Below are 17,836 nucleotides of genomic sequence, written 5' to 3'. Positions count from 1 at the left end.
AGTTTTGGTTTCAAAAAGTGTCACTTTCGCCCCCCCCCCCCCCCCTTAATATAAAGATCTTTACTTAAATTTCTCAAAACAGCTGACAATAAACAAACATCTCTAAGTCTCTTAAAGCTACCTCAATTTTGAAGCACATAAAATGTGTTTTCTAAAATTCTACTGAAATAAGAGACAATAAAAATGCTGCCCGTTTTGAGGGAAATATTAGGTATTAGTTTATAATTTAAAGAAAGAGATTATAGAAAATATAAAACAAGCTGTTGAAGTCTTCCAATTTTGCTGCCTTTTTCACACATATCAAATAAGTTTTTTTTTTGACAGGATTAAATGTTGGCCATGGATTAATGGTTCAATTCAATTTATATCTGCAATGTGAATAAAGTTGTTATGTTATCAGGAAGGATATGACGATGGAGCTTAAATCAATCTACACTCTTATCTCAATCCCATCCAATCTTTAAAAAAAAACTCTTGCCCTGCTGGGCCATATGTCAACGGGGCACTATGAGCTATATGATGGGAAAAGCCAACCTAAAAATTTAGAAAATGGTTTAGAGATTGATTTATTGTCTATTTTTCTTTCCCTGAAGCCATGTTTAAATATAGAAGTTTGGAAGAGATCATGTTATTTAACAATAAATTCTTGAACGTTAAAGCATTCTTCCTCAATTTTTCTCTCTAAATAAATTTTTAAGTATTATTTAGCATGCTTAAGCGTTTTTAGAACTTATAAAAAATAAATATTTTATTTCTCCAGAGAGTAGTGAATAATTTAGTGAAAAAAAAGATTTATTCTTGATAAAAAGTTTTTTTTTTGTAAAACAAAAAGGCAACAATAACCAATAAACTAAGGGGTGGTTGCATGAAGTGTATTTCATAAGTTCTGTGATTCTTGAAGTAATGTTGTAATTAAATATACAGCCTTACCACAAGGGCTTAGAGAAAAATCATAAAATATGATTATTTGTTTTAAAGTTACTATTTGTGGAAGAAGTTTTAAAACAAACATTCCAAGTCAAAATTACTAACTTTTGAAATACTTTTCATGAAACTATCCCTTTAGCTTGTTTATATTTTTACTTGTTATGATTGTTTGATTTATAGAGATTATATTATAAGTTAGTTATCACACAGACAAATGTTATCTTCAATATTTCAGAGTTTATAATTGAAAATCAAAAGGAAAAATGTATGTTTCAAAGGTAAGGGTTAGAAAGAAAGAACATGTTTGGATTTTCGCATCGTATTATAGATAGATTCCGTGGATATTAAAACAAAAATTATAAGATAAAAACCGGTTTTGTTAGCCCCGAAAGAACTATTTAAAACCATAGAACAATATTTTCAATATATATTTTAACTGCTCACAATACAAGAAGAAAGTCGTCGTTTTCATTTGGGGATAATGTACTATAAGTTTTACTCGTACCCAAAGTTTTGTAAACATGATCTATCATTCGTTGCCTCAAAAACATGGGAATTTTATTAATTCTCAATTCCCCAAAAACCTTTAAACCAAAATTTTATATCTGTATAAAAGGAGTAATTTTGGATTGGAGATATTCATCAATTAAAATTTACCGGTCATTGTCTCATCCCTGAATATTATAACCTATTGATAAAATGAATTTTCAGACATTAAAGTAAAAGAATAGAATAGCGTCGAAAATATATACACAGCCCAGTCCCTATAAAATAACAGAATGCAGACGAAAAGGGTCTCTACCACTTTGGCCAGTTAGTTGTCTTGATAATGTATCTATTATAAATTTATTGTTTAGACCATAAAAGCTGGTCATGAAGATCTGATACACGATGTTGCGTACAACTTCTATGGAAACAGGATGGCCACATGCTCTTCAGATCAACATGTTAAGGTAGGTAGAAATAACTTTAAAACTAACAGCGGATTCTCCCCAATAGGCCTCCAATGGTGGTAGGCATCCAATTTACTTATGATTTTAATTCCTATTTCTAAATGAAGAAGAAAATTAGGCGATCATTTTTTCCTTGGGGCGATTTATTTTGGGAGACTGGAGTATGGAGGACCGAGATCCCCTCCCCTAAAATAGTTATGAATCTTCCCGGACCAATGTGAGGCTTTACTAAAAATCCATATATCGGTTCTTTGGTTAGCGAGATCCTATGGTAAACACATCCTGTTACTTTTAAACAAGGATAAAAATAAAATCATTGTATTTTATTGGTTTACCATATTTTTTAAAACTACGTCACCTTTTCGTCAGGTTATTAAAATTAGATTTTGATTTGTTTTTTCCATACTTTTATTGTTCAAATTTCAAAATCAATAATCTAAATCTGCAATAAGGGCAATTTTGTTCATCATTTGAGATGTAGTATATTATTTTTTCGGCCATTGTCTTATCCCTTAATATTCCTGTTAATTTTAGATCTGGGATATGGATGAATCTGGTAATTGGACGTGTACAGCTAAATTCAAGACACATTCTGGTGCAGTCTGGAAGGTAGGTTACCATACAAGAACGATTATGCAGGGGTGTATATTCTGCACAAGATTGATTTTTTTCCCCGGCTACAAATTTTTTTTATTTCCCCCCCCCCCCCCTAGTTTTTTCTCACCAAGTAGGGGGGAAAATGGAAACATATTTAAAGAACTCTATATTTTATTTATTTTATCCCTCCTACCACACATTTTTTTAGTTTTTTTTTCACCAAGGAGGGGGGAGAAATGGAAATTTTTTTTCAGTTTTCATAATTTTTACATTTTTTTCCTTCCAACCACTTATTTTTTATCCCCCCCCCCCCCCTCTGAGCAGGGGATCCCATGTAGAAAATACACCACTGCGATTATGTTACTATATACATATTTTATGACTTTTTGAAAAAAAAGCTTAGTCTTCACTTATTACGACTATTAATTTTTTAGTGCTTTCTTGTCATTTGTTTAGACCAAAACGATGATCTTCAAAAAATGTCTGTCATACGATTTTTGTGCGTCACCCTTTTTTGTGTATCATACTAACTCTAACTTTGGTTATAGTATACCTAGCTAGCACAATTTTTAAAAAAAAAATATTGCACCTTAATTTATCGAAAATTGAATTGTATCCGTTAAGATACCTGCTAATATACGACATTAGATGGTGCTATTTTAGGTAAATTGGGCCTCGCCCGAGTTTGGACAGGTTATTGCCACCTGTTCGTTTGACCGTACAGCCGCTGTTTGGGAAGAAATTCCAGGAAAAATACCTTTTTTACCACAAAGTAATACCACAAAGTAACATTGGACTGTAAATTTTATTGGTTTCCAAAGTTTCAATAGTTATTTCTCAAATCGTATTATAAATAGCTTTCCGCGGATATAAATTTACAATTATAAGATCAAAGTCATTTTTACATATTTATTTGTAGAAAACTGGATAAAATACGATGCTAGACTTAATTTTTCAGTATGGCTAAAAAACAGGTTCTAACCCACCGGATATTAATCGGTTTCGAAGCGATAAGCAATAAATATGTTCTCTCATTTGTTGGCTCGAAAAACTTTATGGTTTTGTTTTCGACTGTATTAAAATAAAGGGTTTTTACCGGTAACAGGAGCCCAGGCTGGAGGTGCACAAAGCCACTGGATGAAAAAGGCTCCTTTAGTGGATTCCAGGTATGGTTTTATTACTAAGTAGTCTTTTAGGTTTGGAAGATTCGAGGGGGGGGGGGGGGGGGTTAGACATGATCGAAAATTCAGATATTTTTGTTCCTTATTACATATACAAATAAATATTTTATTACCTAAACATTTTCCCTTTTTGGCCAGCTCAAGCTCTACGTTCAAGCACATCTTACTTGAAACGCCTATATCAAGGAGCTATGTTTACTAGGTGTACACTGTACAAAGCTTGTATTAATATTTTTACTTTTTTTTTAATGGATTTTTTATTACCTACTTATGTCTTACACCAGAATATCAAATACTCTAAAAAGTGAAACTTGGAATTAGCTGAAAGAACTACCTCCTCCCCCCATTTACCCCATCCCTTCTTAGCCTACTGGATGAACGAACTGACCGACAATAAGTGATGACCATGTTAGCAATGTAAATTGTATTTTTAATTTTATATACATTTTTGTAGGACAAGTGTTACTGATGTAAAGTTTGGACCCAAGCACCTTGGGCTTATTTTAGCAACTTGTTCGTCTGACGGAACAATTAGAATTTATGAGGTATTATTGTTTTTCCTTTGCCGCTAAGTTTCACTTTATTTGTTCATTAGCTAACGCTTTGATTGCAACCTTTGTCTGAAAGTCCTAACTTTGCATTTAAATGATTTGCGCCTGTTTGAGGCCAAGGCATTTCCCATGCTCTTACTAGGAATGACTAACTTGGCGTCTTTCCCTAATGTGCATTGTTGAGCACGAAACCCCTTCTCCCCTTATTATAATTATTAAATTATTAATAATGGGGTAGGGGGGCGTTTTTGTTTGTTTGTTTGGTAATAAGTAATGTGAGAGGTTTCAGTGCTTGACAGGCTCTTTGAGGAAAATATCAATAACACTTTCCTTTTAGGCTCCAGATGTGATGAATCTTTCCCAGTGGTCTCTACAGCATGAAATACACTGCAAGGTATGGATAGTTGCTTCCTTGTTATCCAATACCTTCTTATAGAAAAGTAACAGGATGTAGGATTAGCTTAGGAATCTCTCTAACTTATGAACCAGTTTAATTCTCATTTTACAGCAAAGATTCCTTTAGGTCCAGGGAAAGTGTGTAACTATTTTAGGGGAGGGAACATTCACATTCGCCCATAGAAATTCCCCCTAGCCTGCAGTAAAAAATCCGTTAATGTAAAAACAAGGATGACAACATCCATAAAAGCGAAGCTCTGAAACGATATGACAGACGAACATTAACTGTTGTTGAGTGTCAGAACTGAATATACGAAATATGAAAATATAAGGTTTGACAAAATTATACGTAAATTTGTTGCAAAACTTCTTAAATACAGAATTCTGTTTAAGGACATACTGACATTTTTAATTCTTGATTATAGAGATGCTTCGCTCATAATATTGTACCTTATAGTAATAGGAATCAGTAATAAAAAAAATCAGATCCATCGGATGATTTTATCACATAAAAAATTGTTATTAAAAAAGTAAAAAATCAACATGTTTAAAATGGACGTACGGACATTCTGGTAACGATTATAGAGTTGCTACGCTTTCTAAATCGTACCTAACTACTACAGGAATCACCATGCAAAGTTTGAAATCGATAGGACAATCCTACCATGCCTAAATTAACGAATAAAAGCTAACTATCTCGGACGGACGGACGGACGTACGGACCGACCCTAATTATAGAAAAGCTTCGCTTTTAAAAAGACAAAAGAACAAGAAAGTTACATTTTAGCTGAAACATAAAAGAAAAACAATATTTATTCAAATTGAGTATGTATTAATGTAAGGAAAATTTCTTAAGGCATTTTAAACAAAGTTTGGAATTTTGAAATATTATTAGTTGGATGTTACACCAGATTTGCATTTACATTAATAAATCGATACTCGCAGCTGGCTAAAATAACTATAGCCCCAATCCACTCACTTTACCCCATCCCCTACTCTCTCTCTGGACGAACGAACTGACAAAGGTCCATATTTGCAACCTAAATTGACGACAAATTTTCCCCTGTCAATATATCCACGTATTCTATATCCATTATTTTGAATAATATTTTCTGTTCAGATGCCCTGTTCCTGTATATCATGGAATCCATCCCTGTCCCGTCTTCATCCCCCCATGTTGGCTGTAGGCAGTGATGAATCTAATTCTTCAAATAGTTCACAGGTATTCTCACTGGGCTGTTTATTACATTAGTCCCCAAAGTTTTAAAATAATGTGTTCTTATTCGTTGGCTTCACAATTTTGGTGAATTAAATTGAATTTTGTTTGGTTGGTTCATTAATTCATCAATTTATCGGCGATTGTCTTATCTCTTTAGATTTTAAATTGTCATCAGGGAGAAGGGACAATGGACTGTAAATTATATTGGTAGTACTTTAAAATCCTTCTCTCATTCGTTAGCCTAAAAGATTTTACGAATTTTGTAATTATATGTCCTTCAGACAACAAGCCGTTTGATTGCATGATCTAGATTCAAAGTTTTATCTGGAGTAACGCCTTTTCGGGCCAAAGCATTTTCCTAACTAAGTATTTATGTTGCACTGCACACCTAACACAGCAGCAGTTGAAAACATCTTAAGTTATGCCGCTATACTGGGCCGATATTCGAATCTATCGCTTTCGCGACAACGAGTGGATGCGCTTTGTGATCCGACTTAGGTTCTTTCATTATTGAAACTTTAGGCATAGTCCCTTTCGTGGCAATGCTTCTTAAGGGGCGTTTCGTCATATTTTTAACAGTAGCTTTTCTTCTATTTCTAGCTCAGGGGGTTCAAACCCTGCGAAGCCAATTGCCCAAACCTGCAATCACATAACTTAACCTAACCTCAAGTAAAAATAACCTCTCAAAAGCTACTGTGAAAATTCGACGAATTGCCTCTTAAGAGGCGTTGCCACGAAAGGTACTATAACCGAATTTTTTTGTTTTAGGGTAAAGTTTCAGTATACGAGTATTCAGAGAATAATAGACGTTGGCACAAAGTAGAAACTTTCAAGTAAGATTTTATCATTAAAGTATTGTTCTTTTTCTGTATGCGTTCCCAAATTTTTCAGTGTTGCATAAAAGAAATTAGGATCTGAAATTTGGTTCAAGTTAATAGGTAAAATGTATTTTTATTTTCGGTAATCCTAAACTAACGGCTACTCCCTAGTTGCACTTCAGTGAAGGGGAGTTATTTATGTGTTTCTGAGGGCGTTTTCTCTCGGGGGGGTGGAGGTCCCCTTCCCACAAAATAGAATGAACTTCCCCTAAACCTATAAGAAGCTTCACTGTAAAGTAGAACCATATTATTATTGGCCTAGATCTGAAGCTACAGCCACATAGATTTAATCTCGTTTTTATTTTAGTAACGTGAACGATCCTGTGCACGACATAGCATTTGCCCCAAACATTGGCAGGTCCTACCACGTCCTGGCAATTGGTTCTAAAGATCTCAGGTACGCTGTGGGTACTCAATAATGCTTGTATCCAAAGTTCTTATTAAAAACGTTTTGCGTAACTTGGCCAATTTTCACAGATTTTTCAATATTTTTTGGATGTAAATGTATTAGACAAATAATTTGCTGTCGTTTTATTATTTCAGTAATTTGATATAATCTCCTAAAATAGTAGAATTCATGATTGTATATCTCTCAGTATAAAATTTTGTGAAACTGGAAATTTTTCATCGGATTTAAATATTTTTAGTACCTACCTTAGCATAATTCACAAAAGACATAGGTCCACCTTTGAAAATTTTAGGTCGATCAAAAGAAGCTCTAGGTTGACTGATTTTATAAAGGCATTTTCTTGTTGTACTTGGTTAGGTTGACCGACAGAATAAATCGGTCGACCTCTAAAAGCAGGGGTGTATATTCTGCACAAGATTTATTTTTTTTCCCCTGCTACAAATTTTTTTTATTTTTCTTCCCCCCCCCCCCCCCCCCTAGTTTTTTCTCACCAAGTAGGGGGAAAATGGAAAAATATTTAAAGAACTCTATAATTTATTTATTTTATCCCTCCTACCACACATTTTAAAAAGTTTTTTTCACCAAGGAGGGGGGGGGGGGGGAAATGGAAAAAATGTTTTCAGTTTTCTTAATTTTTACATTTTTTTTCCCTCCAACCACTTATTCCCCCCCCCCCCCCCTGAGCAGGGGATCCCATGTAGAATATACACCCCTGTCTAAAAGTTGTTTGTGAACTGGACACTTATCTTTCTATGCAGTAATTGGTAGTCTCTGCTAAATTAGTAGAATATAAGTTTGTTTGTCTAAACGAAATTTTGCGCATATTCGCCTGTTTTCTTCGGCTGTAATTTTCAGAAGATAATTTAATTTTAGACGTTCTATCAGGTATAGGTATACGTCTGTTCATCTGCTTAAAGGCTTCAGATTTTATCAAATCTAATCTTATTTAATCCAAAGATTTAAGTTTATATAAAAACTATTTTATATTTAGGATATTTACTTTGAAACCACTTCAAGACGCTAAAGAAGAATCAGGTAGAAACATTTTACCATTTCTTATCCTAACCACGCTGTGTTCCTATATGAAGAAAGCTAAAGTTAGCGTCTTTGTAAAGTTCATAGATTTTTGGAGATAATCGATACTAGGAACATTTTACCGTGAACTGCACTAGATCCGTTACCCTTGTATTTAATGCATTTTTTTCTGAAAAGGCGCTATCTTCATCTTTCTTCATTTATGAGCACAGTGTGTTATCTATTTGATCTTGGGATATTTTATTGTTATTCAGTATTCTAATAATATATAATAATTTGATGTACTTCATACTTTTTAACTTTAAGAATCATTTTTAACAATTTTAATATTATACAGGGGTTTTACTATCAAATAGGTGTTTTCTTGTTTATGGTCTATGATATATCACCAGAAGTAAAAAAATGACTTCTTAAATTCAATTCTTTTTGTGCTTTCACACAAAGTGCTTGTTGAGCGCGGATATAACCCTTCCTTATTTTTCTTGTTAGAGTAACTTTTTTATTTATGTCTAACCCCTGCGGGGGACCCTAACCCTGAGGGGCTACTCAGTACCCTTAAAAAATTAACTAACAAATAAATTACTATCCACCCCCCTCCCCCTCTCTTGTTAATTTATTTTAAATATTAGTAGTGTTGTTCAACAATGTAATTAGTATGAAAGCGCCAACTTTTTTTTGATGGACACCCAGTATAATATTATAAAATGTTAACATTCTAACTGCAACGATTTTCAGTAGCAACGCGCTACTCCTTAAAAAAAATAATTTCAATATTTTTAAGCGCGAGCTTTTGCAGGGAGGTTTGAGATTATGCTTGCGGGCGTAGGTAAACATAACAATTGGCTGCGGCATGTCTTCTCTAATAACCAACGTTTTTTTTAATGCAAATTGTTTATAAAACTGGGTATCTATATTATATACTATTTTGCCTGTTGGTTAAATCTTATAACCTGGCAGGCATGATGTAAAAATATTGGAAATAAACGTTGGTTATCGATTTCTCGTGTGTGTCTTGTCAAAATTTGGCGGCAAATTCTTGGCGCGCTTTTTTATGAAATAGCTGATTTTTTTTCTCAAAATGGTTGATGTTTTTGGTAATTTGTTTATCAGAGCTAAGAATATTTGCCATTAAATGACTTATGATTAATATTTTATCCTTTTACTTTTAAGTTTAGTGTAATAATACAACTTTTTTTAGACATTTAACATAGCTAATGAACGCTTAGATATGAAAGAAGATTTTTAAAAAAAAATATTAGCTAGGCTTGATACAATATAAAGGGGGGAGGCGGATGTGCCACTTTTTGAAACCAAAACTAAAAGTCAACAAAGGAACTCAACTAAAAAAATAGTTACAGGTCTGAGATTTTGCATGGCAGTTGCTTTATAGGGGTACAATATGGAACTGTGAAGAAACGGCGGCGCAACCGCCGAAAACCGCCGTTTCCCGCCGAATTTTTTTTTGCAATTCTCGGCGGTTTTCGGCGGTTGCGCCGCCGTTTCTTCACAGTTCCATATAGTACCCCTATAAAGCTACTGCCATGCAAAATGTCAGACCTGTAACTCTTTTTTTAGTTGAGTTCCTTTGAATTTTAGTTTTGGTTTCAAAAAGTGGCATATCCGCCTCCCCCCTTTAGTTTTTAATTAAATCAATACTTCAAAATAGATTATAATAATAATAGATAATGAGTATTGAAATCTACATATACTACTTGATAGATTTTGTTAATTTTTAATATGACCCATTTTTTTCAAAATAACCAACTAACCATGGATGCAAAGAGTATCTTTTCATTAAAAAAATAAACAATGAGTTCACCATTATTACTAACCATATTTTTAATTCTTTTTTAATAAACATTTGAATATGTACAGTAGTCAATAATTAGAAATTCAGAAGGAAAAAAAATTCGTCATATTTGATTTGATACTAGCCATATTTTAAAGCATAAAAGAAGTAGGATATCAGGCTCTAACCACTTGACCGTTTGTGTTCTACTTTTCAGAGACGCTTCATATTTTGTCTTTTCATGAAAGTTTGTAAAGGCTGTCTTTGATATCACTAGAGGTTTTGGTACATATCAAACATTTTAAGTAAATCCATACAAAATAAAAACTATATTCAATCTAATCTAATATCTAAAAATGATGTAGGATTAAAATAAATCAAGGCTGCAAAAGAAGACGTGCAGTTTTAATTAAAAGTATCAAGTCAAAAATATGCCTGAAGGACTGTCCCTTACACCGGTACCCAAAGTTTTTTAACCACTTTATCTTATTCATTGGTACAGAAACTGTGATTAAGGGATAAGATAATGGAAGAATATTAATGTAGATCCTAATCCCGATAGACAAGATACCGCTCCTATAGATAAAATTTTGTGTGTGTAACTGGTCGTTTGCACAACTTCCATTATATAATAAAAGTTTTTAGGACATAGAATGAGAGAATCAGGTTTATAAAACTTTGGGGAACAGTATAATTTTCCTCTCCCGGAGGGGGGGGGGGGGGGGGGAATAATCTAGGTATTAGATTGGACGCTATATATTTTTGACTTGATTCAATATATTAAAATAAGTAGATTTAATTTACATAAAATCAAATTAAGCTAATAAAATTTTATTAAAAACAGCCCGCATTTGTAGTTTGTTTTGTATTTGATGAATTAGGATAGAATTAATATTTTTAAGTTTTTCTTTTATTTGTGAATGTGAACTAATATATATTAGGTGCCTGAATTTTTTATTATTTTTTGTCGTCAAATTTTTCTTCCTTTTATCAAAAAACATTATGCGGATAGTTATAAATTTCTAAAATACAGGACAATTTAATTACCCATTAACGGAAATTGAATAAAACTAAGGGACAATATTTTATTTCAAGTGAAGTAATAAAATTAATAATGGCTACAAGAAACCGATTAATAAGGTTGATGTTTGGACTAAATTATAAATATAATCATCTGATAATAAAGTTATATTGAAATTTTTTCTAGCAGCTACGCCCCCAGAGTGGGGGGTGGGGGGTAGTGTATCCATTACTAGTTTCTTCAGTTTAAAAAGTTAGTAATAAACCTATCCTGGACCTAAAAGAATCTTGACTGTAAAGGGGAACTAAATTGGTCCAACGGATAGCGAAATCCTTTGCTACACTCAAGACAGACAAAGATATATCCCGCTACTTTATTAGTGTGGGTTATCAATAAATTAATAACAATTAGTAAGGTGAAACTTGCAGCAGGCTAAAATCCACCCTTATTACCCACTCCCCCAACTGACCAATGATTGATGTCCATTCATCAACCTAAAATGACGACAATATAATCCATAATATCCACGTCCATTCTATATCCATTATGTTTGTATGACAGGAAGGTTTGAGATCAAGCAGGCAGCCATCTACGACGAGCATGCGGTCTCCGTGTGGAGGGTCTGCTGGAATGTGACGGGCACCATACTCGCCACCTCAGGAGATGATGGACAGGTAGTTGGAGCTGCACTTTAGTTTAATTTAGGGAGGGTGGGGACGGTAAATCATTTTGGTACCCGAAGCTTTTGTTTATTTTGGCTTAAAAACTTGCATTAAATTTTAATTAGTTGGTTCAGAACTAGCAGTGTCGAAACTTTTCAACCATTAATTATAAGCTCCAGAAAAGTGGTAATTTGATGATCACGATTTGGGATAGTAATCAATTCATCGTTCATTGTCTTATGATCTTGTCCCTTCAGTTCCCTGAGTTCAATTACTGTTGTATTTTGTCAACACGCGAAATGTGTTCTTTAAAAGCTCCCTCTCCTCTGTCTATTTGTAATGTTTGTTTGAAATTGTAAATATCTGTTATTTATGGATGGAATATATTAAGATTTTTTGGGGTGAAATGTAATTTGCTTGGCTATATTTTTGTGAAGATTCCTATGTTTAATGATAATCTCTCTACTTAAGTTGTCTTTAATTGAAAAGCAATTTTCTCATCTGCTGTTCAAAATAAACAGCTGAAGTTTTTGTGAATTTGACCGTGACAAAAGAATATCATTTTTTTTGTTTACGCTTGGCTCCTACTGGATGTTATCATCCTAGTTATTTAGAGTTAGTGGACTTTTTTTAGGTGAAGCTGTGGAAATGTAATTACATGGACAGATGGAAATGTATATCAACTCTGAAATCAGATAGCCAAGCCAACGAGGCCACCAGGGTAAGTTTGGTATTTGGGTTAGAGAGTAGCTTCACTCTCTAATAAAATATCAAGGGGTTAAGAATATTATTTGACCTCTGACAACAAAACAGAATATGCTTGCCGCCAGGCTAAAAATGCTTACCTCACTAAAATATCTTTAGATTGGCTTCAGTACTGCATTTACTTTGCCATTGCAAATTAATCCTTCCTGGGCTTTGAATGTAGTCGCCTGGGGCTCGTAGTTGCTGGTTTAGACTGGTAACCTTATCAGTACATAAATTAATGGGGGCTCATGTTATTATTAATAATCATCCAAATAATTTTTACTCTATAATTTATCTCGCCTAGTTGTATCGCATTGCTGAGTTTAATAAGTAAGCAAGCATTTAGTTGAGAAATATATTTGTGATTTACAAAGTTTACTCTATAACTCGCAGTTTTAGTCCGTCCTATAACACTACAAAGCCTAAACAATAGAAGATTTAATTGAAGTTATTCCAAAGGATCGGAAGGTGGGGGAAAATGGCAATGGCAGAAAATACTCAATCGTTTATAGTAGAGATAATCTATATTTTAATCTTTACTATTGCTACGTGCTACTTATGCATAATATTAATTATGGACATAAATAATCCTTGTTTTTAGGATGAGTTGGGAAAATTGAACTACAAGAAGTTGGCTATGCAAGCAGGACATACTTGGCACTGAAAAAATGCAAGTTGGTCCCTCCTATGTTCCTAGAAAATGCAAGTTGGTCACATCTGTTAAAATGCAAGTTGACCCCAACTTTATATAAGTACAAGTTGGTTCCAACTGTATATAAAAAGTAAAAGTTGCATCTTTGTATTGTATCTATAGGAACTCTTATGTTGTAATCAAATTATGTTTTGTCAAGGTTAGGTCACTGGAAAATGAATTAATTTTTCCTTAAATTAGAAAAATGCTCTAAATTCTATCTTTGTTTTTGTTGACTTTTTCTGGTGACATATTATTGTATCTTCTATTGACCTATCCTTGAATATCATGTTTATAAAAATGCTAAATATTTTGTACATTCTTGGCTGTGATTTAAAAAGAAATAGTTTAAACAGCATTTTTAATATCTTACGTTTTCTGTTCAAAGTATTCTGAAATAGTTACCTAAATGTTATATGTTGTTAAAAATGCCGTCTAAAAACCAGTGTTTAAAAACAATTTCATCTCATGGTCTTACTATGTAAAAAGAAACTATTTTATCTGAAAAAGAATTTTATGATTGAAAAGGTCTTAATATGTGTAAGTCGATAGGTAATAGATCAGGAATATTTCATGGTTTTAAGTTTTCACTATAAACTAAAAATTATTTTGATTTAATGGATAAATAAAGGGTCTTAAAAGTAACTTATATTATGTCTTTTTATAGTTTTTTCGTTATGGGATAAGAATTTTTAAATGGATTGATTTAAAGTGATTAATAATGTAATTTTTTCAATGTAACAATAACATAAAAATCTTCAGACACAAAATTAAAGAAAAATGAGTTCAGACCGAAGTATGCGGCCGGACGACCACAGGCGGAAGTGGGACCTGGACGAATATGAGAAAGCCGCCAAATTGAGGGAGGACGTTGAGAAGTCGTTGTCGAAAGGGTAAGTCGTTTTCAGGAATTTCAGGGATCTTAAGGAATAACTTTTTTTTTGGTATTGAAGATGGGGGCTTCTTTGTTATATTGGGTCTACTTGTAGCAGTCTTGCAGCAGTTAAAGTGGTGTATTTCCTGCAATTCTTTGTTATAGATAGGGAAAAGGGAATGTGATTCTGACAAACGATTCTAAAGGAAAATTTTCCCACAACCCCCTGATCTGCCCCCCCCCCCCTTCTTACGCACTCCCCTTCAGTTACGTAAAAAAAACAATTTTAAATTTTGCGGCATTTTCAATGGGAATTAATTGGCTGAATAGCAGCCCCTGCATATAGATAACTGAAATGTTTTTACGAAGATTCCCTATGCCAATGAGCATTCAGTATGTAATTTACTTTGTCCGTCGGTCTGTCAGTCACGCTAAAAAAATATAAATATTGAGAGAGAAAAAATACACGAGATAGGTTTTGTGATTATTCTCTCCAATAATATAGATTTATATTCTTGATTTTAGCAAACCATCAAATCCTTTTATATATTTTTTTCCATACTCCCATCCTTGATTATCCTTTTTTTTTATATTTTTTTCCATACTCCCATCCTTGATTTTTTGCTTCTCTACTTTTTGACGTTGTTATACTTGTTGTTAATTTTAGAGAATCCAGTGAAGATAAAGGAGAAAAAGTAAAGAGAGAACTTTTAAAACAGAGAGATTACAAAGTAGACTTAGACTCTAAATTAGGTGAGAAAATTTGTTTAAAAACTTTTAATTAGATAAAATATTAACAAAAATATAATTTTCGTGGATTTATTGATGATAACTGTCTAAATACTGTTCTTGTATTTAGGTAAATCAGTTGTGATAACCAAGAACACACCACAAGCTGCTCAGGGATATCGAGTTTTTTTTATAGTCCATTGAGAGGATGTTGGGGGGGGGGGTGATACTTTTAGTTAGTCGGCTCAAGGGATTGGGGGTCCCATTATCTTAAATATTAACTTTGGAAATGAAGTAGTAAAACACAAAAGATGAAAGTTAGATGAAATCTGTCTAGGACCTATCTATAATTACTAACATTTTCTGATTGGTCCAATAGTGAGCGAAATCGTTTGCTATGTCAGATAAACATTCTATCAGATCATATAAAGATTACAACAAAAATCTTCAAGTTAAAGACTTTTCCCCCTAAATCTTTCTTTTGGCATTTAATATCACTTTATTTACCTGCATGTGTTGTTCCCCTATAATATAGCTTAAAACCTGCCCTAGACAAATTCCAGTCGTTAACTAGATCTTAGCAGACGAAAAGACTGACATACTAGTACTTTGGAATATAAATATGTATATATTAAGAAGAAAGAAACTCGTAATCCGCACAGGGTGGTTACTATTGCAATGTTTGTGATTGTGTTGTCAAAGATTCCATTAATTTCCTGGACCACATCAACGGAAAGAAACATCAGCGTAACCTGGGCATGTCAATGAAGATTGAGAGATCCAGTTTAGATCAGGTTGGTGGTTTTACATATTTCTGCCCCTCCCGGTTACAATTCTTTCTTCTTTTTTTGGGGTGGGGGGGGGGGGGGGTTAGTTTTAGATAAACTTGACTTAAATATTCATCCAAATGCAAAAATGTAGAATTTTGTATGATGGAATATTCATCAGCTGTGATGTAAGTCATTTTTTGGGTTGATATACTAACTTGTTTTATTTTAATTATTGATAAATGAATGAAAAATGGTCTACCGTGGTCTTAACAATAAACTTTGAAATTTTATACCTAATAAGTTGAGATTATGAATAATCAATTGCTTTGACACAAAAGTACCTATACTTTTCAAATTAAAGCTATATTATATATCAGAAAATGAATGGTAAATCGTAGTACTAATAATGTAAACAGTTTTTAAATGTTCTTTAGTACCTATTTTACAGCATTTGTCAATTTCAGGTAAAAGCCAGATTTAATGTGAACAAAAGAAAATTGGAGGAGAAGAAAAAAGAGTATGACATTGATCAACGCTTAGAGGAGCTAAGAGAAGAGGAGGAAAGAGCCAAAGAGTACAGAAAAGAGAAGAAAAAGGTAAAGAAATATTACAATGAGTATATAATAAGCCAAAGAGTACAGAAAAGACAAGAAAAAGGGGTATAATTTTACAAAGAGCACAGAAAATTTTGTTTATAGTAATTGGGGGACGGAGGTGCCTCAATCCAATAAATGTAGAAAGTCTAGATCCCCAATCCCTTAAAGGGGACAATATGAAAATTGTATGAACAATCCGACCACATTATTGATTAGAAAGTACCTATAACCATTTTGGTACAGAAGAGCAGTAGTTATTTTTATCATTTTCTCCTTATTTAATAAGCCAGTCATAAAAAATTTAATGTTTTGGGAAAGCCATCTATTTTTTGGGGGGAAAGTAAATCGTCCAAAAGTTTAATTATATTGTATCTGACTCACAATCTAGTGTAATAACTTTTATCAATCTAATGAAAATTGGTTTTGTTTTAGAAGAAGAAGGTTGAAGATGATAATGATTTGGGGGGCGCAGACGCTGATATGATGGCCATGATGGGTTTTGGAGGATTCGGAGGATCAAAAAAGAATTAATTACATTCATACAGAGTGAGGGAAGTTGATACTTTTGTAACATGCGTTGCGTTTCAAATTATTTTTTTTGTGGCGCTTTCCTTTCATAGTGCCTGTTGAGCACTGAACCCCCGCAATTGAAAAAAAGATAGAGTATATTTTTCCCCTTTACAAACCCTTGCGGGTGGCCCTGTCCTAACCCTGCGGGGCTTTCCACTACCTAAGCTAACTTGCTCTAAAGTAATAAACAAAGAAATAAAAAATAACCCTCCCCCCTCATATTATTTTCTTTTTTTTTATCAAAATTGGGGAAGGGGGTGGGTCAGTGCTTAACAGGTACTTGCAGGGAAACTGCCTTTTTGTTTGTTTATGTCATTGTCATACTTAAATTTCAGTCGTAAAATGTCGAATTAAATTTTGTATTTAATTTGTAGATAGATATATGAAGCTATGACAATTTAAAGTGTTATGTTGTTTTGTAATTTTACATAAGTACCTTTTTCATGTATAATATGTATATTGTATATCAGCTCATTTTTCACACAACAATATTCATATATTGTTCAAAAACATTTGATCAAATGCCGAAACTCTTCAAACCTATATGTTGAATCTGCAATAACAATAATTTATATTATTATTATCATCCAATGTCCTATCCCTGAATCCCTGAGTGAGAGTAACATGTTTACGTTGGGGACTTTACTTTTAAAAGATTGGGTTTTACGAACTTTCATTGTCCATAGGTACATTTTTTCAAACAACAATCTATAGAAAGGGGTAATTTTGTTTATAAGAGCAGTATTAATTGAGCTGATCTAAATGCATTTGTATATATGAAAACTGAAAATTTCAGATAAATATTAGTTGTAGAGTAGGTTTGCTGCTAACACACACAATGTCTGTGACAAGTGCCACCAACACCAAGGCCAGCCTTGTAACCATGCCAGTGGAGGTTTTGGTCAAGATATTTGCATACCTGGAAAATCCAGACTTAGGAAAGATATTTTTTATTATGTCAATTAGTTTTCACATATTCCACCGATCTTTTTTTTTAACTGCATTCTTGTAATTTGTATGTACCATGGGACATCTAAAAGGATGGTCTCTAAAAAGTATGTCTGTGGGTACGTGTGTAACCACATTTTTAGTCTTTCTGTAACACCTTGGGTTTGTTTTTCAAACCTATTCAGTTCAAAATGGCATTAGTTATTATGAAAACTAGTTTTAAAAAAAGTAATCTTACATGTACCGTATATGCTTGATGTTTTTATGTATGTATGGTTAAATAAGTTAAAAAT

At 33.2% G+C, this 17,836-nt stretch overlaps 4 protein-coding genes across 20 annotated transcripts in view; 3 read left to right on the top strand and 1 right to left on the bottom strand.

Moving 5' to 3' along the window:
* Positions 1-1,163, top strand: part of aralar1 (calcium-binding mitochondrial carrier protein aralar1) — a 31,476-nt gene extending 30,313 nt beyond the window's left edge. For 2 of the 5 annotated variants that reach the window (XR_013882568.1, XR_013882564.1), the window contains exon 25: positions 325-1,163. The gene's annotated coding sequence lies outside the window, so the exon portion shown is untranslated. The remainder of the gene's footprint in view (positions 1-324) is intronic. The other 3 variants (XR_013882567.1, XR_013882573.1, XR_013882570.1) reach the window with 3 other exon arrangements.
* Positions 1-17,836, bottom strand: part of LOC145328719 (uncharacterized) — a 152,061-nt gene that overhangs the window by 71,854 nt on the left and 62,371 nt on the right. The gene's annotated exons all lie outside the window — the stretch shown is intronic.
* Nup44A (nuclear pore complex protein Nup44A) lies at positions 1,152-13,817 on the top strand. Of its 2 annotated transcripts, XM_080172534.1 has the most exons (15): positions 1,152-1,205; positions 1,785-1,880; positions 2,415-2,489; positions 3,141-3,227; positions 3,585-3,643; positions 4,113-4,203; positions 4,547-4,603; positions 5,726-5,827; positions 6,593-6,657; positions 7,010-7,099; positions 8,103-8,146; positions 8,928-8,972; positions 11,518-11,630; positions 12,253-12,339; positions 12,967-13,817. In XM_080172534.1, the coding sequence occupies exons 1-15, from the start codon at positions 1,191-1,193 to the stop codon at positions 13,027-13,029; spliced, it is 1,089 nt and encodes a 362-aa protein (XP_080028660.1). In that variant the 5' UTR covers positions 1,152-1,190; the 3' UTR covers positions 13,030-13,817. The 2 variants fall into 2 exon arrangements, with proteins under 2 accessions (XP_080028660.1, XP_080028661.1); XM_080172535.1 differs by lacking the exon at positions 8,928-8,972.
* On the top strand, positions 13,820-17,396 carry LOC145328732 (zinc finger matrin-type protein 2). Of its 8 annotated transcripts, none has more exons than XM_080172541.1 (7): positions 13,820-13,949; positions 14,598-14,683; positions 14,790-14,835; positions 15,324-15,453; positions 15,894-16,025; positions 16,458-16,644; positions 16,882-17,396. In XM_080172541.1, exons 1-6 carry the CDS (start codon positions 13,837-13,839, stop codon positions 16,554-16,556), a joined length of 606 nt encoding a protein of 201 aa, XP_080028667.1. In that variant the 5' UTR covers positions 13,820-13,836; the 3' UTR covers positions 16,557-16,644; positions 16,882-17,396. The 8 variants fall into 8 exon arrangements, with proteins under 8 accessions (XP_080028667.1, XP_080028673.1, XP_080028674.1 ...); XM_080172547.1 differs by having other exon boundaries at positions 16,872-17,396; XM_080172548.1 differs by having other exon boundaries at positions 16,862-17,396.

This window comes from Acartia tonsa, chromosome 9 (assembly GCF_053477335.1).
Source record: "Acartia tonsa isolate MP-2025a chromosome 9, ASM5347733v1, whole genome shotgun sequence".
Taxonomy (NCBI): domain Eukaryota; kingdom Metazoa; phylum Arthropoda; class Copepoda; order Calanoida; family Acartiidae; genus Acartia; species Acartia tonsa.
The sequence above is the reverse complement of the archived record's forward strand: the minus strand, read 5'-3'. Positions and strand labels throughout refer to the sequence as shown.